The following is a 27,892-nucleotide window of genomic DNA, read 5'->3' on the forward strand; positions in this document are numbered from 1 at the left end:
TAAATATATATACTAAATCTATAGTTTAACTAAATATATATAAATTAACTAAATATTTATGTTTACCTAAAGCAGAAGAAAGTATATATTCTTTACCAATTTGCAAACGATTTCTCCAGTCTGAAATTGGAGATGCCACATAATTACATGCTACAGTCAATTCTAAATTCTTTCCCATCCATTAGTTCTCCTTATTATATTTCTCACAATTTTTCTCTGGAACTTGGATATTTTCTTTGGTTAATACACATTTTTACCCATTCCCCCTGAGTGGACTCAACTCTGCATGCATAATTTAAATAAAAGAATATGAATTATTTTAAATGTATGTTTTTATCAGTTTTATTCCACCTGTACAAATGCACTAGGCTGTTTTGTGTGTTAGAATGTGTATCATGGTGATTTTCAAAACAAGGATTTAGAATTATATTACAATTCCTGTGGTAGCCAATGACTAAGTAGCACTGATTTACATTAATTAAAGTGAAATTTTTGTGCACTGAAAGTATATAATAATTATTATAAATTTTCTTGACTGGCTCTGCTATATTAAAATGTACAGTTGTTTTTTCAGTATATATAATAAACAATGCAGCACATGACAAAAACAGACAACATATTTTAATAAAAAATATTGTGTCTTTTTTTCAATTTTTTTGAAGTGTATTCCTACATGTGTCTACATAATCTGGGTTGCTGTTTCTTTGTTTTACTTTCTCAATATTCTTTGTAAAATTGTTGAATAATCCAGAAATTATTATAGGGAAGTAAAATGTGCCACCTCAAAATTGTCTCTTTGGCTCGATGATTGATTTAAGCAGATTATTTTTAAGAAATGGAAGACTCACAATGTTTTTCTTTTTACCTCCTCTTCAAATGCCTAAAAGAATTTAGACAGAAGACCTGCTCCAAAAAGGGAACTATCACCACAGATAACTACAGTGTAATAGGAGTTAGATGTGGTAGAGAGGAGGAAGTTAGCAAAGTCTGTTTGATAAAATTCTTCTGTACGTCTCATTGTTTCTGTATGGCCCAGCAAACATTTGTTTACCAAATACTTACTCTTTTTCATTTTCCTTTGAATTGTCTTCCTTCTCTTCAAAGTCCCAGCCCCTGGTATACCCTCCTTCTTATTCAGAATGGCATGTAAGCCTCAATTGCCTGACTGCTGATAATTCTCATATCCTCATGGAGCTACCCATAAATATGTAATTAATTTGATTTTCTCCTGTTAATCTGTCACATGTCAATTTCATTCTTAAATAAGCCAAAAGAATCTTGACTAGTAGAGTAAAATCCCCCTTTCCAACATGATATTACTACCTGTCCTTTCTATGTATAGCAATTCTACTTATTTCCATGTTATACTATCCCCTTTTATATTAAGCATGCCAGTATATTTCATTATATGCATTACTTGCAGACTTTTAAAAGAAATGGTTTACTAAAGCATTTTTTACTAAAGCATGTTATTTTTATTCTTTTTTATTTGTCTTATTAATACTGCTATTTGTTTATTAATTAATTTTTCATGTTTGGGGAAAAAATAAAACTAAGATGTTCCATGAATAATGTGATTTTCTAAAGCAGATATTAGGGAATAGCTTCAATATTTTTAACAGCAATTAAAGACTTGCAGTCTTTAGCTACTAAGTGATCACAAACTTTTATTGTAAAAAAATATATTTATCTCCTTGTTATAACTCCCATCTTTGCTCTATTTCTGACTTGAAAAGGTATGCTCACAGAGTTATTCATACAATTTCTATTACTGTATGGGTCTAACAGAATGTTCTAGAACTATATTATTTCAAATTTTAAAGAAGAATTGCTCAGTATTTTTTCCACATCACTTTACCCAGGGCAATAATTAATAAAGAGAAACAGAGAAAATGAAGGTTAGTTGCAACTATATATAAATAAAATAGATTACAACATTTGTTAATACACAACCATAAAATGACACTACTATTAAAAAAAATTTGTAACTGTAGTAGTCATAAATGTAGTAGTCAAATTCAACTTCTTGAATTGGACTTGTGCATTTGACTTAATTTCTGATTTTGAAGTTAAGTTAAAATTGTAGTTGTCTTACCTCCTTGGATTTATTGTGTCTGTTGTTCCTTTATGTATGCATGGCAGAAATGTATTTTAATATGATTAATTATGATTTTACTCTTTTTTATTTTTTATCTTTTAATGTTTATTTTTCAGAGAGAGAGAGCACAAGCAGAGGAGGGGCAGAGAGGGAAACACAGAATCTAAAGCAGACTCTAGGCTGTGAGCTGTCAGCACAGAGCCCTACCTGGGGCTCAAACCCACAAACCATGAGATCATGACCTGAGCCGAAGCTGGACACTTAACTGACTAAGCCACCCAGGTGCCCTATGACTTTACTCTTTTATGATCATAATTTATTATCTAATCTGGACAAATACTATTATCTATTTACTATCATTGATTTTTGTGGGAGCGACCATGTACATATGATACTTCTGTAAAGAATTCCCACATTCCCTCAAATTCATACTTACTTTGAAGGTCAGAACTCAGGTATTAACAGTTTTAATGGACATCCATCTTCTATTCCACACAAGTTGCATTTTGTGAAATTTTGTTGTTATCACCGGTCATTCAAAACCTCAAAATAGGTACTTATACTTTAAAATAAAATAAAATATGGCAACCGAAACAACTCATGGCATCATTTAATGAAAGATAAGCAACTGTTCCAAGAAAGACTCCATATTGCTATCTGTACACTTATGAAATGCTGCAGTTTTATCGTTTTCTACTTATTACAGACTCAAGTGTTATATTGAAACAAAACAAAGTTGGGGGGAAACCTCTTCTTTGGGGATCAAGGTTCCAAAAGTACTAATTATTGGCAATAAAAGACACCATTGTATTCTACTTCAGATAAAAGCTGAAGTGAAAATATCCCAGAGGAGTATCATAAGTGATTTAGAAAAATAGGTGAAAAATTTAACAAGATCATTAGCAGTTCACTGTCCTAAGGCAACCATGAAAAATCCCAAGCTGTTTTATACAAGCCCAAGACATTGTCTTGTTTCAAATTAGCAACAGAAGCAATTTTAGACTTTGTTGTAAACCATTTTATACTCTGGAACCTAGTGGTCTATTTGTTTATGAATAATAATTAAGCAAAATATATTCTCAGATTAATAAATTGAGAATTCAGTGGGATTTTTGGTGAAACTATTTTGATCTTTCAAGTGAACTGAATTTTATCTATTAAATATATTGTATGTTAATGCTCAAACCTGGAGATTCCAATGTCTATCAACTAGTAAATGTTTTAACAAATTGTGGTATATACATACAATGGAATAAACTAGTCGTATGTAAAACAAAACAAAACAAAACAAAACACGATTGAATCTTAGAAATATTATGCTAAGTGAAAGAAGCCAGATATAATATTTAGATACTCTATGATTCTAGTTCTATAATTCTGGAAATATCTGAATTACAGAGACAGAAATCTGATCAGTGGTTTTAAGGGCTAATGGTGAGAAGTGACTGACTACAAAATGTCAAGAGAAAACAATTTAGGATACTGGAAATATTTTATGTCTTAATTGTAGTGGTAGCTGCATTGCTATATATGTTTGTCAAATTTATCAAACTATATACACCCCAAAAAGTGACCATTTTTGTAGTTAAATTCTATTTCAGTAATCTATCAAATATATTTAGATGTAGCTTACATTTTTTGTTGTTGTTGTTGTTACATTACTAATAAGATTACTTAGGTCTGTGCTATCCAATACAATAGCCACTAGCTACATGGGGATATACACATTTAAATTTAAATTAATAAATACTAAATTAAAAATTATATATTCAGTTCCTCAGCTACACTAGCCACATTTCAAGTGCTTGATAGCTATAGGTGATTAGTGACTACCATCTTGGACAGCACTGACTTAAATAATTTTTAGCTTTTGTCTTTTCTAAAGCATATATTTTATTATATAAATTTTCTATAAATTTTGATATGCTACATTTTATTATCATATAGTTTAAAATTTTCTCCAATTCCTTCCTGATTCCTTTTTTGACCAATTGGCTATATAAAAGTATATTGCTTAATTTCCAAGTATTTGGTCACTTTCTACTTGTCTGTTATTAATTTCTTGCTCATTTCCATAATAATTAGAAAGCATACTTTCAAGAATTTATCCTGTGAAAATTTCTGAAACTTTCTTTATGCTAAACTCATAGTCAACTTTGTAAATATTTCAATATTTTTGAGAATATTAAGTATTTTGAACTTGGACGCAGTCACCATTCTATATTTATGAGGGAGTAAAAAAGAACAGAGCTCAAGATTTTTGGTATTTTTGCAAAGACTAATCATTTTATAGCAATTTAGTTATTGTAATTTTCATCTCCATCATTTCTTTTTGCTTTCTTTAAGGTTTTCTATCTCAGTTTTGATATTTCCATCTTGTTCATACTTTGCCGTCTTGACTTCGCATCTTCCTTTAATTCTTTTAACACCTTTAGACAGTTGTTCTAAACTCTGTCTAGTGGATCCACCATTAAGTCTTTTTCAGGGAAAAATTCTGTTGATTTCTTTTGAATGAGCCATATTTTCTTGTTTCTTTTTATGACTTGTGATTTGTTGTTGTTGAACACTAGATACTTGAATCCAATAATGTGATAACTCTGGAATTCAGATTCTTCTCCTTCCCCAAGGCTGCTATTTTTTGTTATTGTTTCTGTTTTCATTTATTTTTTGGTGGTTGTAGACCAGTGCAGACTCTGCCAACACTGCATCTCTGGTCCTGTGCGCTTTGCAGAGCCTCAGTCCCAGTGGTGCTGCTGAGCCCCTCCCACGGAAGACCTGCACACACCTCATTAAAACTACACAACCCAGGGGCGCCTGGGTGGCGCAGTCGGTTAAGCGTCCGACTTCAGCCAGGTCACGATCTCGCGGTCCGTGAGTTCGAGCCCCGCGTCGGGCTCTGGGCTGATGGCTCAGAGCCTGGAGCCTGTTTCCGATTCTGTGTCTCCCTCTCTCTCTGCCCCTCCCCCGTTCATGCTCTGTCTCTCTCTGTCCCAAAAATAAATAAACGTTGAAAAAAAAAAAAAAAAAAAAAAAACTACACAACCCACCCCACCAGCCTGGTCCTAGTGGCAGTGACATGTCTCTTGTCACTGGCACACAAACTTTGCAGGCACTGTGTGCCCCACTCCCTCCAAGATGTTCTTGGAGGCATAAACCAGGCACAAGCCTGACAGTGTGCAAACAGCCGCAACAGGGCCAGGACCACTTCAAAGTGCCCTGGGGCTAGAGGAAGTTTACCACACAGCAGTCCACTGTGGTCCCAGCAGTGGGCTGGGGGAGGACATTTGGTCTGATTGCAGGCTCCACCCACCAAGGATAGCTTCTCAGGAGACCACACAGGAAAATCACCCTGTACTTGGGTGCCGCTGCATCTCTGGCAAATACCTGGTCTGACCAAATGCAGCCCAAAGCAGACACAGATTGATCCACTAACACCCCAGGGACACAAGGCTACCCACAACAGGCAAAGAGAGCCACTGCAGAAGATTGGAATGAAGGAAAAAGTGGCCGAGACTCAACAGCAGGGCACATGAAACACAATACACATAGAAGACACCCATGAAGCACCAGGTTCTAGTGAGCAGAGGGCATGCCACTGCAGGACACTACAGGACCTCTTCTTCAAAAAGCCATTACTTTCAAGAGCAGGAGATGCAGCTGACTTTCCTGACACAGAGAATTAGAAAAAATGAGATAGAGGAATATATCTCAAATGTAATAATAGGACAAAACCACAGAAAGAGACCTAAGTGAAATAGAGATAAGTAATATGCCTGATAGAGAAGTTAATGATCGTAAAGATACTCACTGGTCTTGAGAAAAGGGTGGAGGATCTCAGCGAGACCCTTAACAAAAAGATAAAAAGGGAACCATCAGAGATGAAGAACACAATAAATGACACTTTAAAAACCCTAAATGGAACAAATAGCAGACTAGAGAAAGTAGAACAACAAATCAGCAACCTTAAGGACAGAATAATGGGAAGTAATCAAGCTGAGAAGATGAGAGAAAAGAAATTATGCAACATGACAACAGATTTAGGGAATTCAGTGACTACATCAAGTTTAATAACATTCACATTATAGGGATCTCAGAAGGAGAAGAGAGAGAAAAGGAGGCAGAAAATTTATTTCAAGAAATAATAGTTGAAAACTTCCTGAATCTGGGGGAAGAAACAAAAATCCAGTTCCAGGAAGCAGAGATTCCCCAACAAAATCAACCAAAGGAAGTTCACACCAAGACACATACTAATTAAAATGGCAACACGTGGTGATAAAGAGAGAATTTTACAAGCAGAAAAGAAGATAGTTACATAGAAGGCAACACTTATAAGTCTATCAGCTGATGTTTCAGCAGAAAATTTGCAGGCCAGAAGTGAATGGCATGATATATTCAAAGTACTAATAGGAAAAAAACCTTGCAGCCAAAAATACTGTATCCATCAAGGCTATCATTCAGAACAGAGGAGAGATAGAGTTCCCCCAGTAACAAACAAAAGTTAAAGGAGTCCATGACAACAAAACCAGCCCTAAAAATCAGTCAAGAGATTCACAAGTAAAAGGGTATAAAGTATGACACCATATACCTAAAACATGGGGGGTAGAGGAGTAGAGAATGGGTTCAAACTTAAGCGACCATCAACTTAATATACACTGCTATATGCAGGAGATGCTATATACAAACCTAATGGTAACTACAAATCAAAAGCAGTAATAGATATACAAAACATAAAGAGAAAGGAATACAAGTACATCACTAAAGAAAACCAGAAAACTGAGAGAAGAGAGTAAGAGAATAAAGACACAGAGAAGAGCTACAAAAAAAAAAAAAAACACAAACGGGTAACAAAATGGCAATAAATGCACACCTATTAATAATTACCCCGAATGTAAATAGACGAAATACTCTAATCAAAAAACACAGGGTGATGGAAAGGTTAAAAACACGGCCCATCTATATGATGCCCACAAGAGACTCATTTCAGGCCTGAAGACACGTGAAGATGGAAAGTAAGCGGATGGAGAAACATTGATCATGCAAAAGGCTGTGAAAAAACTGCAGTAGCAATACTTATATCAGACAAAACAGACTTCAAAACAAAGACTGTAACAAGAGACAAAGGATACTATGTAATCATAAGGAGAACAATCTAGCAAGAAGATATAACAATGTAATTATTTAAGCACCAAACATGAAAGCACCCAAATACATAAAGCAGCTAATAAGAAACATAAAAGAACTAATTGATACAATACAATAATACAATAATAGTAAGGGACTTTAACACCCTATTTACCTCAATGGCTAGATCATCCAAATAGAAAATCAATAAGGAAACTGGCTTTGATGACACATTGGATGAGATGGATTTTACAGATATATCAGAACATTCTGTCCTACAACAGCAGAATACACATTCTTTTCAAGGGCACACTGAACATTCTCCAGAATAGATCATATGTCAGGCCACAAAATAAGTCTCAACAAATTCAAAAAGATCGAAGTCACGCCATGCATCTTCTCTTACCACAATGTTATGAAAGTAGAAATCAACCACAAGAAAAAATCTGGAAAGAACATAAATGCATGAAGGTTAAATAGCATGATACTAAACAATAAATGAGTCAACCAAGATGCCACACAGGAAATCAAAAAATATATGGAGACAAATGAAAATGAAAACACACTGGTTCAAACCTTTGAGATGCAGCAAAAGTGGTTCCAAAATGGAAGTTTATAGCAATACAGGTCTATCTCAAGAAGCAAGAAAAAATCTCAAACAACTAATATTACATCAAAATAGGAATAAATAAGACATAAACCCAGGGAAAGGAAGAAAATAATACAGATTAGAGCAGAAATAAACAAAATAGAAACTAAAAAAATAGAGACTGGGTCTTTGAAAAGATCAATAAAATGGATAAACCTTCAGCTAGACTCAAAAAAAGAGGACTCAAATAAACAAAATCTCAAAAGCAAGAGGAGAAACAGCAACTGACACTACAGAAATACAAAGAATTATAAAAGAATATTATGAAAAATTATGTCAAAATATTGGACAACCTAGAATAAATGTATAAATTCTTAGAAACATATAAGCCACCAAAACTGAAACCAGAGGAAAATTTGAACTGATAAATTACCAGCAATGAAATTGAATTGATAATCAAAAAAACAAAAACAGGGGCGCCTGGGTGGCGCAGTCGGTTAAGCGTCCGACTTCAGCCAGGTCACGACCTCGCGGTCCGTGAGTTCGAGCCCCGCGTCGGGCTCTGGGCCGATGGCTCAGAGCCTGGAGCCTGTTTCCGATTCTGTGTCTCCCTCTCTCTCTGCCCCTCCCCCGTTCATGCTCTGTCTCTCTCTGTCCCAAAAATAAATAAACATTGAAAAAAAAAATTAAAAAAAAAAAAACCAAAAACAAAAAAAAACCCAACAAACAAGTCAAGGACCAGATGGCTTCACAGGTGAATTCTACCAAACATTTAAAGAAGAGTTAATACCAATTCTCAAAATTTTCCAAGAAACAGAAGAGGAAAAAAAAGCTTCCATATTCGTTCTATGAGGTCAGCATTACTCTGATACCAATACTAGATAAAGACATTAAAAGAAGAAAACTAGGCTAATATCTCTGATGAACATAGATGCAAAAATCCTCAACAAAATATTAGCAAACCAAACCCAAAAATACATTTAAATAATTATTCACCATGATCAAGTGGGATTTTTTTCCCCTGAGATACAAGGGTAGTGCAAAGCAATCAATATGTTATATCACATTAACAAAAGAAAGGATAAAAATCATATAATCATTTTAATAAATGTAGAAAAAGCATCTATTTGACAAAGTATAATATTCATTCATGATAAAAACCCTCAACAAGGTAGGTGTGAAAGGAACATACCTCGATAAAATAAAGGTCATATATGAAAAACTCACAGCTAACATCATAGTCAATGGAGATAAACTGAGAGCTTTTCCCCTAAGGTCAGGAATAAGACAAGGATGTCCATTCTCACCACTTTTATTCAACATAGTACTAGCAGTCCTAGCCATAGCAATCAGACAAGAAAAAGGAATAAAAAGAATCTAAATTGGTAAAGAAGAAGTAAAACTCACTACTTGCAGATGACATACTATATAGAGAAAACCCTAAAGACTCCACCAAAAAACTACTAGAACTGATAACTGAATTCAGTAAGAAAACAGGATACAAAATCAATGCACAGAAATCTGTTGCATTTCTATACACCAATAATGAAGCAGTAGAAAGAGAAATTAAGAAAACAAACCCATTTAGGGGCACCTGGGTGGCTCAGTCAGTTGAGCATCGGACTTCAGCTCCGGTCATGATCTCACAGTTCATGGGTTTGAGCCCTGCATCAGGCTCTGTGCTGACAGCTTGCTTAGAGCCTGGAGCCTGCTTCAGATTCTGTATCTCCTTCTCTCTCTGCCCCTCCCCCGCTCACACTTTGTCTCACTCTGTTACTCAAAAATAAATAAATGTAAAAAAAGCATTAAAAGAAAAGAAACCCATTTACAATTACACCAAAAAAAAAAAAAAAACCTAGGAAAAAACTTAACCAAAGAGGTAAAAGACCTGTACTCTGAAAACTATAAAACAATGGTGAAAGAAATTGAAGATGACACAAACAAATTAAAAGATATACCATGCTCATTGCCTGAAAGAACAAATATTGTTAAGATGTCTATAGTACCCAAAGCAATCTACACATTTAATGCAATACCTATCGAAATACCAACAGCATTTTTCACAAAACTAAAACAAGCAATCCTAAAATTTGTAAGGAACCACAAAAAAAAAAAAAACCCAAATAGCCAAAGAATCTTGAAAAAGAACGAAATCAGAGATATTACAATTCCAGACTTCAAGTTACATTAAAAAGCTAGCTACTAATCAAAACCATAGGGTACTGGAAGAAAAGTAGACACCTAGATCAATGGAACAGAATAAAGAGCCCAGAAATAAACACATGATTCAATAACTCTTTGACAAAAAGAAGCAAAAATATGCACTGGGAAAAAATGGGAAAAACTTCACCAATGGTGCTGGGAAAACTGGAAAGCTACATGCAAACCACTTTCTTACACCAAACACAAAGGTAAACTCAAAATAGATTAAAGACCTAAATGTAAGACATAAAACCATAAAGTTCCCAAAAGAGAGAACAGGTAATAACTTCTCTGGCATTGGTTGTAGCAACATTTTTCTAGATATGTCTCATGACATAAGAAAACAAAAGGAAAAATCATGTTAGATGGCTAAAAACAAAAACTAAAGAAACAATAAGTACTGCTGCTGATGTGGAGAAAAAGGGACCTTCACGCGCTATTGGTGGAAATGCAAACTGGCGCAGCCGCTGTCGAAGACAGTATATATGGAGGTTTCTTAAAAAATTAAAAGTTGTGGGGTGCTTGAGTGGCTCAGTCAGTTGACTCTTGATTTCGGCTTAGGTCATGATCCCAGGGTTGTAGGATTGAGCCCCACACACTCTGTATGGATACAAAGACTGCTTGATATTCTCTCTCTCTCTCTCTCTCTCTCTCTCTCTCTTTCCTTCTGCCCGCCCCCCCCCCATCTCTAAATATATATATATATATAACTACCATAAGATCCATTAGTTCCACTACTGGACATTGACCCAAAGAATATGAAAATACCAATTTGAAAAGATACATGCACCCCTATGTTTCTGAAGCATTATTTACAATAGCCAAAACGTAGGAGCAGCCCAAGTGTCCATGGATAGATGAATAAAGAAGGTGTATGTGTGTATATATATAAATATACATGTAATGAAATATTAGTTAGCCATAAAAGAGAATAAAGTCTTGCCATTTTCATCAATATGGATGAGTCTAGAGAGTATAATGCTAAGCAAAATAAGTCAGTCAGAGAAAGACAAATACCATTTGATCTCACTCTTGTGGAATTTAAGCAATAAAACCAATGAAGAAAGAAAGAAAAAAAAGACAAACCAAAAACAGACTCTTAACTATAGATAACAAAGTGATGGTTACCAGAGGGGAGGTGGGTGAGGGGATGAATGAAATAGATGAAGGGATCAAGAGTACATTTATCATGGTGAGCACTGAGTAATACATACAATTGTTGAATCAGTATATTGTACACCTGAAACAAATACAACATTGTATGTTAACTACACTGGATTAAAATTTTTTAAGTGTGCTTATAGTCAATTTAAAGAAAAAACAAAGAAAAAGGAAAAAAAGAATTTGCAACCAACATTCTTGAAAGTGAAGGAAAGACAGGGACGCCTGGGTGGCTCAGTTGGTTAAGCATCTGACTTTGGCTCAGGTCATGATCTCTCAGTCTGTGGGTTTGAGCCCCGTGACCAGCTCTGTACTGACAGCTCAGAGCCTGGAGCGTGCTTCGGATTCTGTGTCTCCCTCTCTTTCTTCCCCTTCCTTGCTTGCACTCTGTCTCTCTATGTCTCTCAAAAATAAATAAACATTAAAAAAAAAAAACTTTAAAAAAAAAAAGAAAGTGAAAGAAAGACTAGGGAACTATTCCAAATTAAAGGAGACTAAAACATGGTAATTAAAGTAACATGTAATTCTAAATTGAATTTTTTTTGTATAAAGAAAATTTTTAGACAATTGGTGAAACTTAAATAGGATTGGAGAAGAACATGTTACTAATGTAGCAATGTTAATGTCCTGATAGCAATGGTTATATTGTACTTATCTAGTAGAACATATTCTTTTTTGGCATAAACACATACTAGTCTACTGAGAGCAGGTGGAGGATCAACTGGTGCAGGAAGAAAAGATCTTCATCGTGTATTTGTTCTTTTTATTTATGTTTATATTGTTTCAAAATTTAAAAATAAGGGAACATGTAAGTACTGCCATACACCTTCAATTTGGGGCATGTGTCATAAATTAACGAAATCCTAACATTGACTAGGAAGCAAGAGAGAGGTTTCTTTTTGGGGTAAACCCTCTTACATGTAGAATTGGTCATATTGTCCCAGGGAAGTGGAATATGTGAAATTCTTGTTGGCATCAACTTTAGAGTTTAAATTAGTTCTAGCTACCTTTTGGGGGGAATATCTGTTCTGTTTTATAGTCAAAGAAATTAAGTTTTTTAAATTTATTTATTTTTGACAGAGAGAGAGAGAGAGAGAAAGAGAGAGAGAGAAGTGGGGAGCAGCAGAGAGAGAGAGGGACAGAGAGGATCCCAAGGAGGCTCCACACTGTCGTGAACTGTGAGATCATGACCTGGGCCAAAATCAAGAGTGGGATGCTTAACCAACTGAGTCATCCAGGTGTCCCAAAGAAATTCAGTTCTATGGTTAAAGCAATTCACAGTTTTTATTTCCTTCCTTCTTTCTTTTGGTTGTTATTGTTTTTATTTTATATTTTACATACATGCCCCCTGACACTAGTCTTAGGGGGCATTATTTTTTTTTGTAATTTTAATTAATCCCCGTGCGTCTCTTATGAGCAAAATGATAAAACTGTGGCTCTAATTGTTAGCACACAATTTGAAGCAAGAATTCTTTGTTACAAAATTTGGGTTTCTTTCATATGGGAAACTTCCTAAAACATCTTTCTATTTAGAGCATTGCATTTTCACTTAGAATTTTTATGGAGATATTCTCCTTCATTTTAATATATAAGAAAAGAAGACAGAAAATGAATCTTATCTGGCCTGAAAGAGGATTTTAACTGAATTATTTGTAATGTCTGGGTCATTTTAATGAGCGTGAAAGTGAAAGATATTAAAAGATGCAGATAATTTCCAGAATACATATCTGTTTTAGAATTCTTCTCCAGAAAACCTTTGGAATTAAATTTCCTCTTAAAATATTGATTTTTTTTATAATATTGTAAGAGAGAAAATACTCATCATTTATTTTTCACTCCTGTTTTTACCATATTCCCACAGGGAGAAAAGTATATCAATGTATCCAAGATATGGTAAGTCATTTATAATTAGCAATAAATATCTAGATCATATTATATAAAAAGCAATTCTGCAAGTACAAGTCATATAATATCCACTGACTTTAGAACTGTCATAGATTTTTCTATTTTCATGCAGATGCAATAGTCAAAACTTCCTGATGAAATGCAACTAATATGAGAAGACTGATGTGTTTGAAACCAAAGAAAAATAATAAAGTGAAATGAGATGAAGGAACAATGGGGATGTACTACATCGGGACAAAATAATTAATGGCACATATTAGAATATTTCAATCATATAAAAATATGTAATTGTCATTATTTCTATATTTCATATATTTTTTAAGTGTTTTAGTGAGCTAAGGACTTTTGAATAAATGCTGTAAGTTGACACTGGTACAATTTTCTAGATGTTATAAGCATTTTTCAATAATTTATAAGATATACAAAGAAAATACATTTAAAGTCATACTTAGGTTTATTTAGAACATTTAAACAGAATTCAGCTCATTTGGAGATGATCAGCTCAAATTTAAATTATCTTTCAATTGCAAATAGGGAAAAAGAAAAAATTCAATACTGTTGTTATAACTGTGGCTCAGATGGAACAATCAGAGGCTGCATAGGTTGATCTATGCTATAATTTTAAGTATCATCTGTCTTGTTAAACTGGATCAACCTTTTAAACTTGTTTACATTTCTGACTATGTTTATCTTTCTGTTTGTAGTTTTTTAAAAAAATTTTTCTTCTTTCCACTTTTGGGGTTGTTTTCCTATGTCTATTTCATAGGACTCAAATCTGAAATGAGGAATCAGTCAAGAGAGATGGAGTTCATTCTCCTAGGACTGACCGATGACCCACAACTGCAAATTGTGATTTTTGTATTTCTCTTTCTAAATTATGTGTTGAGTGTAATGGGGAACTTATCCATCATCCTTCTTACCTTGCTAGATCCCCGCCTCAAGACTCCCATGTATTTTTTCCTCCGAAATTTCTCCTTCTTGGAAGCTTCATTGACAACAGTCTGTATTCCCAGATTCCTGATAAGCATCGTGACTAAAAACAAAACAATATCCTATGATAGTTGTGCATCTCAGTTATTCTTTTTCCTCTTATTAGAAATTACAGAATTTTACCTACTGGCTGCCATGTCTTTTGACCGTTATGTAGCAATCTGCAAACCCCTACATTATCCAGTGATTATGAACAACAAAGTGTGTTACCAACTTCTATTCAGTTCATGGACATCAGGCTTTCTATTTACATTTCCACCATTGGCCTTGGGACTGACATTGGAATTCTGTGCTTCCAGAGTAATTGATCATTTCATGTGTGACATTTCCCCTGTGCTGCAGCTTTCTTGCACTGACACTCATTTCCTGGAATTATTTTCATTTGTCTTAGCTATTTTAACCCTCCTGGTCACATTGCTGTTAGTGATTCTTTCTTACACATATATTATCAAGACCATTCTAAAAATCCCCTCTGCTCAGAAAAGAACAAAGGCTTTTTCTACTTGTTCTTCTCATATAATTGTGGTCTCCCTTACTTACGGTAGCTGTATCTTTAATTACATAAAACCAACAGCAAAGGAAAGGGTGACTTTATCCAAAGGTGTAACTGTTATCTATACCTCAGTTGCCCCTTTATTAAACCCTTTCATCTACACTCTAAGAAACCAGCAAGTGAAACAAGCCTTCAAAGACATACTCCAAAAGACTTTCTCTTTTTTCAAAAAATGAAAAGAAACTTTAATTTTTAAATCTTGGAGAAAAAAGTAAATAGAAATGTTTACTCATTTCATAAATTAACTTAATCTGCCCTTCAATTAGTTAACCTGATAATATTTTAACCAGAGCTTTCAGCACAGTACATCTATCCTTTCCTGTTTCTCTTTATGATTAGCATTCCTTTCTGTGCCTCAGCAGGAGTCCTCTCTTTAGTTAACAACACAAATGTTAAATTTCATTTACTTTACAAAACATGGTACTGATCTCCTCAAAAAAAAAAAAGTATTAGATATTCATCATAAGAATGTTATCAATTATACAGACATCAATATAACAACATGCGCTACCACTGGGGCTCTAGGAAATTCTTCAAATGTCATTCCAATATTTTCAACAAGGCAAAAAAAAAAGGCAGGCTTCAAATCATAAAAGGCTCATATGTCCTAAAATGCACCAGGACTTTATCTGGTAGGTCTAGAGACCTAAAAATCTGGAGTGAATAAGAATCACACACCTGGTTAGCATTTTTAAACAAAGTCAATGTTCTTATCCCTAAAATGTCTTTTCAATTTGTCTGGATTGCTGTATAGAAACATGGACTGTAGCCGATTCTGATGCATGTGGCTCCAATGAGAGTTTTATTTCTTGTTGTTTTTTTTAATGTTTATTTATTTTTGAGAGAAAGAGAGAGAGCAGAGGAGGGGCAGAAAGAGAGGGAGACAGGAGCCAAAGTGGCTCCATGCTGACAGCAGAGAGCTGGGGCATCCACAAACCCTAAGATCATGACCTGAGCTGGAGCCAGATGCTTAACTGACTGAGCCACCCAGGCACCCCGAGAGTTTTCTTTTTTAATATAAGAACCTATGCAAGTAGATTTTTATTTTTAAAGACTGCTATGTTAAACATATTGAGGATGGGTTTTTGGATGTTGGAGTCAGGAAGACAAGTTAGAGGGCTAATATTTTAAACGAAATGAGTTTTCTGAGAGTTGAAATGCAATAGAGTCAATGAATCTGAAGCTCCAGGTGATGGTTCCAGGGATATTTAGGAAAACAAACTGAGCCGAACTGTTGAACGTTTGGATGTACGGCATAAATGAAAACAGACTTTTTGTGTCTTCCTTGGACTTTCCTTCTGCCCACTCCTGCATGTACTCACTCATATATTTAATTCTTTTAAAGAAGGGAGCATTACTGATACCCTGTCAGATTTTTTTTAAAATGACCTTCAAAGAAATCCCTGAAATAGAGTCCCATATTGAATATAATTTTCCATCAGAGAAACATGAGTGAAAAAATCACTAAGGTATTTAATGCTGTACCTACTATGCATGTGGCCCTGAAAAGAAAAAAATTAAGTTCAGGTTTGTGTTCTGATTTATTTTACTATTTTAAGCCTGCACTGTTAACCATCTTCTTTTCTATGGCAATTAGAAGGAAATAAGCTCAAGTTATTATATTCTAGGCCCGCAAAGCTTTCTAATAAGCTCTTTAAAAACTACTAGGCTCTTACTAGATATGGTTTGTGAGTATTTTTTCAGTCGTTGGGTTGTTGTTTCACTTTCTTGATAGTGTACTTTGGCCACAAAAGTTTTAATTTTGATAAAGTCAAATGTATTTATTTATTTATTTTATTTTGTTACTGGTGCTTTTGGTGTCATATTTGAAAAATCATTGCTTAATCCAAAGTTGCAAAGATGTATATTTATCATTTATTTTAAGAAATGTATAGTTTTAGATCTTCTATGTAGGTCTTTGATTTCTATTGAGTTCATTTTTGTGTATGGTTTGAGGTACAGATTAAAGTCACATTTTGCATAAAAATGTTCAGTTATCATTAACATGATTTGTTGAAAAGGATATTATTTCCCCATTAATAATCTTGGCACCCTTGTGAAAAATCAATTAACCATCCATGTATGGGTCTAGTATAGGGTTCTCAGTTCTCTTCCTTTGAGCTATGTTTAATTGCTGTTTCAGTATCTCACTGTCTTGATCAAGGTAGTTTTATATTAAGTTTTGAAATTAGAAAGTATTACTTTCAAGTTTTTTCCTCATTTTCAATACTGTTTTGATTATTCAGGGTCCTTTGAAATTCCAGATGAATTTCAGGATTAGCTTGGCCATTTATGCAAAAAGAGCAGTTGAAATTTTAATGAGGATTGCACTGATTCCATAGAGTAGATAAGTTTGGGCAATATTACCATCTTAATTAACAATGTCAAATCTACTATCCAGTAACATGGGATGCCTTTATTTATTTAGGACTTTTAAAATGTTTTTGTTTTGTTATTTCTTTTGTACAAGTGTTGCACTCCTTGGTTAAATTCATATAAACTAACTTCTCTAAGGGAACAATAAAAAAAACCAAAAACTCGACAAAATATAGACAAAGGCCCTGAGTAGACATTTCTTCAAAGAAGATAGACAAATGGACAAAATGACATGAAAAGATGCTCCGGAACAGTAGTCACTAGGAAAATGCAAGTCAAAACCACAATGGCATACCATTTTGCAGTCACTGGGGCAGTTATAATATGTATGTGTGCTGTGTACATATATGTTGGTTATATACATCACAAAAAATAACAAGTGCTATTATACAGAATAACAAGTGATGATGTACAGAAATTGGAACGCTCATACATTGCTGGTGGGAATGTAAAATGTGCTGGCACTCAGAAAAGTCTGGCAGCTCATCAAAAAATTACATATAGAGTTACCATATAACTCAGAAATTCTACTTCTAGGAATTGAAAACACACGCTCACACAAAAACTCTTACACACATTTCCATAGTAGCATCATGCATAAGGGCCAAAAAGTAGAAACAACCTAAGTAACCTTGAAATGATGAATGGACAAAAAAAAAATGTGGTACAAGAATATCTCATTTTATTGAGATATTGCTTTGCTTTATTGCACTTTGCATATATTGCATTCCTTACAAATTGAAATTTGTGGCAATCCTGCATCAAGCAAATGTAGTCACCATTTTTTCAACAGCATTGCTCATCTCTGTATCACATTGTGGTAATTCTCACAAGAGTTCAAGCTTTCTCATTATCATTATATTTGTTATGGTAATCTGTGACCTTTGATGTAGTAACATGCAATAGTAATTGTAATTGTTTTAGAACACCATAAACAATGTCCATATAAGACAGCAAATGTGATCAGTAAATGTCATGTGTGTTCTGACTGTTCCACTGACCAGCTGTTCCCCTTTCTCTCTCTCTCCTCTGGCCTCTCTATTCCTTGACACACACCAATATTAAAATGAGGCTAAATAATGACCCTACAGTGGTCTCTAAGTGTTCAAGTGAAAGGGAAAATCACTTGTCTCTCACTTTAAATCAAAGCTAGAAATGACTAAGCTTAATGAGGAAGACAAGTCAACAGCCAGGACAGGCCAAAAGCTAGTTCTCTTGTGCTAATTATTAAGTTGTGAATTCAAAGAAAAAGTTCTTGAAGAAATTAAAAGTGCTACTCCAACAAACACATGAGTGATAAGAAAGTGAGTCTTTTTTCTTTAAATTTTGTAACACTTATTTATTTTTGAGAGGCAGAGCGAGACAGAGCACGAGTGGGGGAGGGGCACGGGGAGGAAACACAGAATCCAAAGCAGGCTCCAGGCTCTGAGCTGTCAGCACAGAGCCCGACAGGGAGCTTGAACTCACAGACCACGAGATCATGACCTGAGCTGATGAGCCACCTGAACTGACTGAGCCACCCAGGCACTCCAGAAGTGAAACAGTCTTATTGATGACATGGAGAAAGCTTCTGGATAGAAGATCAAACCAGCCACCACATTCCCATAAACCAAAGCCTAATCCAGAGCAATTTCTTCAATTCTATGCAGATTGAGAGAGGTGAGGAAGCTACAGAAAAAAAAAAAAAAGTCTGAAGATAGCAGAGATTGGTTCATGAGGTTTCATTTTTGTATTTTTGCTGTTTTTGTATTTTTTTTATGCCAGTTAGTTAATATACAGTGTAATGCTTTCAGAAGTAGAACCCAAGTATTCATCACTTACATATAACACCCAGGGCTCATCCCAAGTGTCCTCCTTAATGCCCATCACCCACTAGCCCATCCCCCTACCCAATACCCCTCTAGTAACCCCGTTTGTTCTCCGTATTTGAGTCTCTTATGGTTTGCCTCCATCTCTGATTTAATCTTATTTTTCCTTCTCTTCCTCTATGTTCACCCACTGTGTTTCTTAAATTCCACATATGATTGAAGTCATATTTGTCTTTCTCTGCCTGACTTATTTCACTTAGCATAATATGCTCTAGTTCCAATCACACTGTTGCAAATGGCAACATTTCACTCTTTTTGATCACTGAGTAGTATCTATTTTGTGTGTGTGTGTGTGTGTGTGTGTGTATGTATGTATATATATATATATATATATATATATATATATACACACATACATATACATACATACACACACCAATTGCACTACTAGGTATTTATCCAAAAAGGCTCATGAGACTTAAGGAAAGAAGCCATCTCCATAACATAAAATTACAAAGCGAAGCAGGAAGTATCATGTAGTAGCTGCAGCAAGTTATCCAGAAGAGCTAGCTGAGATAATTAATGAAAGTAGCCTAAACACCAATTTTTTAAATGTAGATGAAAAAGACTTATAGTGGGAAAGATGCCATATAGAACTTCTATAGCAAAGAAGAGTAGCCAATGCCTTGCTTCAAAGCTCCAAAGGATAGGCTGACTCTCTTGTTAGGGCTAATGCAGCTAGTAACTCTAAATTGAAACCAATGCTCATTGACTATTCTGAAAATCCTTGGGCTCTTAAGAATTATGCTAAACCGGGATGCCTGGGTGGCTCAGTCAGTTAAGCATCCAACTTCAGCTGAGGTCATGATCTCACAGTCTGTGAGTTTGAGCCTCCCATTGGGCTCTATGCTGACAGCTCAGAGCCTGGAGCCTGCTTTGGATTCTATGTCTCCTTCTCGCTCTCTCTGCCCCCCCCCTCACTCTGTCTCTGTCTCTGTCTCTGTCTGTCTGTCTCTCTGTCAAAAATAAACAAACAAAAAAGAATTACGCTCTGTGCTCTGTAAATTGAATAACAAAGCCTAGATGACAGCACACCTGTTTAAAACATGGTTTACTAAATATTTTAAGCTCACTGTTGAGACTTACTTTTCAGTAAAAGATTCCTTTTGAAACATTGCTTTTCACTGACAATGCGCCTGACCACTCAAGAGCTCTCATGGAGTTGTACAATAAGATTGACGTTGTTTTCATGGCTGCTAACCCAACTATTCTGCAGCCCATGGACCAAGAAATAATTTTGATTTTCAAGTCTTATAATCTAAGAAATACATTTCCCAAGGCTAGATTTGCCATAGATACTAATTCCTCTGATGGATCTGGGCAAAGCAAATTGAAAATTTTCTGGAAAGGATTTACCACTCTGATGCCATTAAGAACATTTGTGATTCATAGAAAGAAGCCAAAAAGTGCCAACATGAACAAGAGTTTGGAAGAAGTTGATTGCAGTATACAGTATTTATAAACATTATCAGTTATTGTTCTGTGTAGAAATAATCAAACCCTGGACGTTGGTCAAAATCACTATATTATGCAAATGATAGTGACCCTTGGAAGAAATTCAAGGTATAATTTTTTATTTCTGTGTTTGGGGATCTTTCTATATTTTAAACCATTTGTAAATTAAAAATTCCTGATCCATTCTGGTTGTGTCAATGTAATCAAATTTATTAAGAGTATCTTACATAAAAACATATGCAATCATTTTTATCCCATAGATTTGGGCAAATATTGACAAAACATATGCAGAATATCTTCATTATACTAAATAATTCCCTTTGCCTCTTCAAAACCATTCCCTCTACTCTCCATGCCTGCCATTGAATTCAAGTATCCACTGATGTCCTATGGTCACATACATTACTTTTGTTTTTTTCTGGAATTTCTTTTTTTTTCTTTTTTCTTTTTGGAATTTCTTATAAAAGAAATCACAAATTGTGAACTTTAAAGTTTGGTTTCTCTTGTTCAGTCATATTTTTGATGTTGACCCATTTTATTGCATGCATCCTTACTTTTTTCCTTTTTGCTAATGCAATTTAGCCAAATCTAATTTAGCATATTTGATTTAGAAAATTTAGACCTCTGGTGATCTTTCGTGATAGCCAGATTTCCCTCCCAATTCCCACACATTGGTGCCCATATTCTCTGAGGAATCTTTCCACAAGACTGAGTCATTTGCTTTGATCACTTAAACAATCAAGCACACACCATATACTGAAACGTCAATCCCTAAAAGCCTGTATCCTCCCATAATGTCCTTCTGATAAGCGTCTGCCAAAGGGAAACTAATTGGAAGGAGTTATTCCCCCTATGCCTTGGTGAATCTACTACTCAATTCCCATTCTCCATGGCAGTTGGAGTTACAGAATTACAGGAATTATCTTTAGAGGAACATAAGAAGGACACACGTAGAGGAATACCATCACCATTTTGTGGCTTTTTTGGCATCTCATCCCAACTCCTAATTAACATCTTCTATTCTCCTTCTAATGTAGCATGATGCAAAATTCTACCTACTTTTCTCCTTTGTGCTAGCAGCTCAGTTGATCTTTAGGAGTTGATACTCACAAAGAGATGCTGAAGAATAATAGTACACTGTCTTACCTCCTGTCTTTGCTAACCTCTCATGAGTCAGCATATTTATTTGTTTTAAAGTTATACTGTCAGATATATATGAAATCACAAAATATTGTAATTATAGGAAATCACAAATTTGTAAATTCTTACAGCATGGGTCCTATTATTAGTCAGGGTTCATTTGAAGGTAGGATTTCTGTAACTACTCTGGAAATAAAGGAGATAATGGAGGAATTGTAGCTTTTAAAAATAATGAAATAGGGGTGCCTGCATGGCTCAGTCAGTTAAGCGTACAACTCTATCTCCGCTCAGGTCATTATCTCACTGTTCATGAGATCAAGCCCCACATCAGGCTCTATGCTCATAGTATGGAGCCTTGTTGATATTCTCTCTTCCCTTCTCTCTCTCTCTCAAAAATAAATAAAAATAAACTTTAAAAATAAAATAAATAAAACTAATGACAGAGATAGAGAAGGAAACGTTTGAACACCAGACAGAATGTTGAGGAAACTAACATCAAGTATCTCATGTTGAAGCCTTATAGAAAATGGGTCAAGAAAGCTTAATGGGAAATCATAGTGACTCTCAGTTATTTCTGAGAGAGCATCTACCAATAATCTTAACAATAAAGTGGGTAGGCAGTTCTCAAATACTTTCTGAAAATCCACTATGGATCTAGCCTCCACTCACCAGCCTGACTACAAACTGAACAATATCCTCTGCTTCCCTTCCAACTTCCAAATTTTGTACCAAGTCCTCTCATGGACAAAATATAAATTAGAACCATTCAGAGAAGGGAACTCTCAGAAATAGCATCCCAGTTTTTCCACTCCACTGAGAGAACAACTAAGAAAGTATTTGTAAGGTCAAGTTGGCAACAGACAATGCAGATACTTTAAAAATAACCAAGGACCTAGTCTCAGAAATTGCAAATTATTGCTTTTGTCATTGGCTTTGTCCATAGTGTGATATCAGTATTGGGAGCAAATTAGAAGAGATGAGACTTGTATTTCCCTGATGAAGAGTGACAATGAGCATCTTTTCATGTGCCTGTTGGCCATCTGGATGTCTTCTTTAGAGAAGTGTCTATTCATGTTTTCTGACCATTTCTTCACTGGATTATTTGTTTTTCAGGTGTGGAGTTTGGTGAGCTCTTTATAGATCTTGGATACTAGCCATTTATCCGATATGTCATTTGCAAATATCTTTTCCCATTCTGTTGTTGCCTTTTAGTTTTGTTGATTGTTTCCTTTGCTGTGCAGAAGCTTTTTAACTTCATGAGGTCCCAATAGTTCATTTTTGCTTTTAATTCCCTTGCCTTTGGGGATGTGTCAAGTAAGAAACTGCTGCGGCTGAGGTCAGAGAGGTCTTTTCCTGCTTTCTCTTCTAAGGTTTTGATGGTTTCCTGTCTCACATTCAGATCCTTCATCCATTTTGAGTTTATTTTTGTGAATGGTGTGAGAAAGTGGTCTAGTTTCAACCTTCTGCATGTTGCTGTCCAGTTCTCCCAGCACTATTTGTTAAAGAGACACACTCAGATATCACCTCACGCCAGTCAGAGTAGCCAAAATGAACAAATCAGGAGACTATAGATGCTGGAGAGGATGTGGAGAAACGGGAACCCCCTTGCACTGTTGGTGGGAATGCAAACTGGTGCAGCCACACTGGAAAACAGTGTGGAGGTTCCTCAAAAAATTAAAAATAGACCTACCCTATGACCCAGCAATAGCACTGCTGGGAATTTACCCAAGGGATACAGGAGTACTGATGCATAGGGGCACTTGTACCCCAATGTTTATAGCAGCACTCTCAACAATAGCCAAATTATGGAAAGAGCCGAAATGTCCATCAACTGATGAATGGATAAAGAAATTGTGGCTTATATACACAATGGAGTACTACGTGGCAATGAGAAAGAATGAAATATGGTCCTTTGTAGCAACGTGGATGGAACTGGAGAGTGTTATGCCAAGTGAAATAAGCCATACAGGGAAAGACAGATACCATATGTTTTCACTCTTATGTGGATCCTGAGAAACTTAACAGAAACCCATGGGGGAGGGGAAGGAAAAGAAAAAAGAGGTTAGAGTGGGAGAGAGCCAAAGCATAAGAGACTCTTAAAAACTGAGAACAAACTGAGGGTTGATGGGGGGGGGGGTGTGAGGGGAGGGTGGGTGATGGGTATTGAGGAGGGCATCTTTTGGGATGAGCACTGGGTGTTGTGTGGAAACTAATTTGATAATAAATTTCATATATTAAAAAAAAGAAGAAGAGATGAAACTCATTCTGCATCTTTTTGTTTAATTTATAGGACATTATGTCAAGATCCTGAGGCTATGAATATTTAATCCATGTAACCCACTCATATAAATTCCAATATCTTTTGCAACCTGGTTGAAAATTATATTTCTAATGTAATGGAGGAAAAAAATGAGAAAAAAGAGTGATAAAAGCAGGGTAATGAATTATATCACCACTAAAGTAGTGTAATTTCCCATGAGGCTAGCACAAGTCTAAATATTAAGCTCTAGAATATCCCAGGGAGAGTAAGACCTCTGCAACAAGGTATTCTAAAATAAATTCTTTTTACTCAGTATATCCCAGATCTTGAAAGGAGAACTGTTCGTTCATTTATTCCTTAATAAATCAATTAACTTTTTTGATTGTTTATTTATTTTTAAATCTTTATTTAAATTCTAGTTAGTTAACATATAGTGTAATATTAGTTTCAGGTATACAACTCAGTGACCCAACACTTCCATACAACACCCAGTGCTATCACAAATGCCCTCCTTAATCCCCATCAACTATTTCACCCATTCTCCACCACCTCCCATCTGGTAACAGTTTGTTCTCTACAGTTAAGAGTCTATTTCTTAGTTTGCCTCCCTTTTTTTTTTTTCCCTTTACTCATTTGTTTTGTTTCTGAAATTCCACGTGAGTGAAATCATACAGTATTTGTCTTTCTCTGACTTACTTATTTTGCTTAGCTTAATACTTTCTTACCTCCATCCACATCATTGCAAATAGCAAGATTTCATTATTTTTCATGGCTAAGTAATATTCCATCATATATGGCTAAGTAATATTCCATTATATATGCATATATATGTATACATATATTGGGGTGCATGTATCCCTTTGAATTTTTGTATCTTTCAGGTAAATATTTAGTAATGCAATTGCAGGATCATAAGGTAGTTCTATTTTTAACTTTTTGAGGAAATTCCATATTGTTTTCCACGGTGACTGTACTATTTTGCATTGCCACCAACAGTGCAAAAGGGGTCCCCTTTCTCCACATCCTTATGAAACTTGTTATTTCTTATATTGTTGATTTTAACCATTCTGACAGGTGTGAGGTGATACCTTATTGTAGTTTTGATTTGTATTTTCTTGAGGATCAGTGATGCTAAGCATCTTTTCATGTGTCTATTTCATATCTGGATGTCTTCTTTGTAAAAAATGTGTATTCATGTCTTCTGCCCATTTTTTAACTGGATTATTAGTTTTTGGAATGTTGAGTTTTATAATTTCTTTAAAATTTTTGGGGGGCGCCTGGGTGGCACAGTCGGTTAAGCGTCCGACTTCAGCCAGGTCATGATCTCGCGGTCCGTGAGTTCGAGCCCCGCGTCGGGCTCTGGGCTGATGGCTCAGAGCCTGGAGCCTGTTTCCGATTCTGTGTCTCCCTCTCTCTCTGCCCCTCCCCCGTTCATGCTCTGTCTCTCTCTGTCCCAAAAATAAATAAACGTTGAAAAAAAAATTAAAATAAATAAATAAAATAAAATTTTTGGATACTAACCCTTTTAGCAGATGTATCATTTGCAAATATCTTCTCCCATTCCATAGGTCGCCTTTTAGTTTTGTTGACTGCTTCCTTTGCTGTGTAGAAACTTTTTATTTTGGTGTAGTCTCAATAGTTTATTTTTGCCTTTGTTTCTCTTGCCTCAGGAGACATATCTAGAAAATAATTGCTACAGCTGATGTGAAAGGTTACTACCTGGGCTCTCTTCTAGGATTTTTATGGTTTCAGCTCTCACAGTTAATCAATTTTGAATTTATTTTTGTGTATGGTGTAAGAAACTAGTCCAGTTTCATTATTTTGCATGTTGCTGTGCAACACCATTTTTTAAAGAAACTGTCTTTTTCCCATTGAATATTATTTCCTGTTTTGCTGAAGGTTAATTGACCATATAGTTGTGGGTTCATTTCTAGGTTTTCCATTCTGTTCTATGGATCTATGTGTCTCTTTTTGTGCTAATCCCATACTGTTTTGATCACTACAGCTTTGTAATGTAATTTGAAGTCTGGAATTGTGATGTCTCCTGCTTTGCTTTACTTTTTCAAGGTTGCTGTGTCTATTTGGGGTCTTTTTTGTTTCCATACAAATTTTTATGATTGTTCTAACTCTGTGAAAATTGCTGTTGGTATTTTGATAGGGATTGCATTTGTGTGGTATAGACATTTTAACAATATTTGTTCTTACAATCCAGGAACATGGAATGTTTTTCCATTTGCTTGTGTCATCTTCGATTTCTTTCATCAGTATAGTTTTATAGTTTTATAGTTTTCAGTATAGTTCTTTCACCATTTTGGTTAGGTTATTCCTATGTATCTTATTGTTTCTGGTTTAATTGTAAATGGGATTGTTGTTTTAATTTTTCTTTCTGCTGCTTCATCATTGGTGTATAGAAATGCAACAGATTTCTGTAGATTGATTTTGTATCTTGTGAGTTTACTGAATTCATTTTTCTGGTTTTGTTTTTTAAATTTATTTTTTCATTTTGAGAGAGAGAAAGGGGGGGGGGGAGTGAGGGAGGGAGAGAACAAGCTGGGGAGGAGCAGAGAGAAAGGGAGAGAAGGAATCCCAAGCAGGCTGGGCGCTGTCTGCACAGATCCCAATGTGGGGCTGGATCTCACAAACCATGAGATCATGCATGACCTGAGCCAAAATCAAGAGTCAGATGTTTAACCAACTGAGAGCCACACAGGTGACTCTGGGTTTCTTATATATATAGTATCATGTCACCTCCAAATAGTGAAAGTTTTATTTCCTCCTTGCAGATTTCGGGGACTTCCAGTACTATGTTAAATACCAGTGGTGAAAATGGACATCCTGGTCTTGTTCCTGACGATAAAGGAAAAGCTCTCCATTTTTCTCCATTGAGGATGATATTAGCTGTGGGTTTTTCATATATGGGTTTTATTATGCTGAGGTATGTTCCCTCTAAACCTACTTTGTTGGATTCATACTTTAAATAACCACATGTGTAGCACACTGTGAAACTTATTCTAGGAAGGATGACACCTTGTTAACAATCAAAATATAATTACCACTACAAAGTGGTAGCACAGGGAATTACCAAAGTTTGAGAAAATCAAAGAATCAAGAAGACTACTATAAAGGGTAAAATTAAACTAGCATTAACAAAACAAAAGAATTAACAAACAGACAAAAAAACAGACAAAAAGACCATAAATAGAACAAAATGATGGTTGCCAGAGGGGAGCAGGGGTACAAAATGGCTAAATAGGAGTGAGAGGTACAGGCTTCCATTATGGAATGAATGAGTCATAGGAAAAAAACATGCTGCATGAGGAATACAGCCAATGTTATTGTAATAGCATTGTATGGTAACAGCATTGTATAGCTACACTAGTGGTAAAAGTAGCATAATGTATAAACTTGTAGAATCACTACTTTTCCACCTGAAGCTAATGTAATAATGTAACTAATGTACTAACATAACTAATAGTTTTGTGTCAACTATACTCAAATATAAGCAAATAAACAGATAAATTAACATTTATGAATGATTAGAAGTGAATTTAGATGCCAAAGAAACCAGTTCCAGTAGGGAAAATAACATATGTGAGGGTGAATGACTTCCATTCATTATTTCACTTAATTTTTACAATATCCTATGAGTTAAGACTACTAGTCCTTCCATTTTATGAATAAAGAAATTGATATAAAGGATTAATACATTTTGTAAGTTAAGTTAATTTTGCAATTTTACTAAGATATTGGGTCACTTTAACCTCAAAATCTAGGAACTGTGATCTGATCTATATGATACTGTACCATTATGTGAATTATGGCTCCATTTTTATCTCTCTTTTATAAAATGTATAAATGATTTTTAATACCTGTGATGGATAGGATGCAATGAAAAGGACACATTCTTGTCTGTAGGAGTGAAATTTTGAAGTATCTATCAAGATTTGGTACTCATATATATTTTCAGGTAGCACTTGTGTATATGCAAATGAGCATAAAAATGGACTTAGCATTGTAGCAAATGATGTAAAATCGATGGCAAGTTAATCCCCTGAATCTTAACAAACAATATAATTATTAAATTATTAGAAGTCTACTTTGGTATTCCATGAACTCGTTATAAAAGGATGAGTCCCATGTAGAACATTTATAAGGAATGATACCCATTGTATAT

General features: G+C 35.1%; 2 protein-coding genes across 4 annotated transcripts in view; both read left to right on the forward strand.

Moving 5' to 3' along the window:
• LOC123590229 (olfactory receptor 6C1-like) overlaps positions 1-27,892 on the forward strand; it is a 144,939-nt gene that overhangs the window by 68,210 nt on the left and 48,837 nt on the right. Inside the window, exon 2 of one of the 3 annotated variants that reach the window (XM_045463145.1) lies at positions 13,033-13,064. The exons of the other annotated variants lie outside the window; for them this stretch is intronic. The gene's annotated coding sequence lies outside the window, so the exon portion shown is untranslated. The remainder of the gene's footprint in view (positions 1-13,032; positions 13,065-27,892) is intronic. 3 annotated transcript variants of the gene reach the window in all.
• On the forward strand, positions 13,684-15,490 carry LOC123590237 (olfactory receptor 6C6-like). Its single transcript, XM_045463155.1, has one exon. The coding sequence runs from the start codon at positions 13,857-13,859 to the stop codon at positions 14,793-14,795; it is 939 nt and encodes a 312-aa protein (XP_045319111.1). The 5' UTR covers positions 13,684-13,856; the 3' UTR covers positions 14,796-15,490.

The sequence above is a fragment of the Leopardus geoffroyi genome, chromosome B4 (genome assembly GCF_018350155.1).
Source record: "Leopardus geoffroyi isolate Oge1 chromosome B4, O.geoffroyi_Oge1_pat1.0, whole genome shotgun sequence".
Lineage (NCBI taxonomy): Eukaryota > Metazoa > Chordata > Mammalia > Carnivora > Felidae > Leopardus > Leopardus geoffroyi.

Bases quoted from the DNA above. Each gene is read 5' to 3' on its own strand.
- LOC123590237 (XM_045463155.1), top strand. From the start codon at position 13,857: ATGAGGAATCAGTCAAGAGAGATGGAGTTCATTCTCCTAGGACTGACC.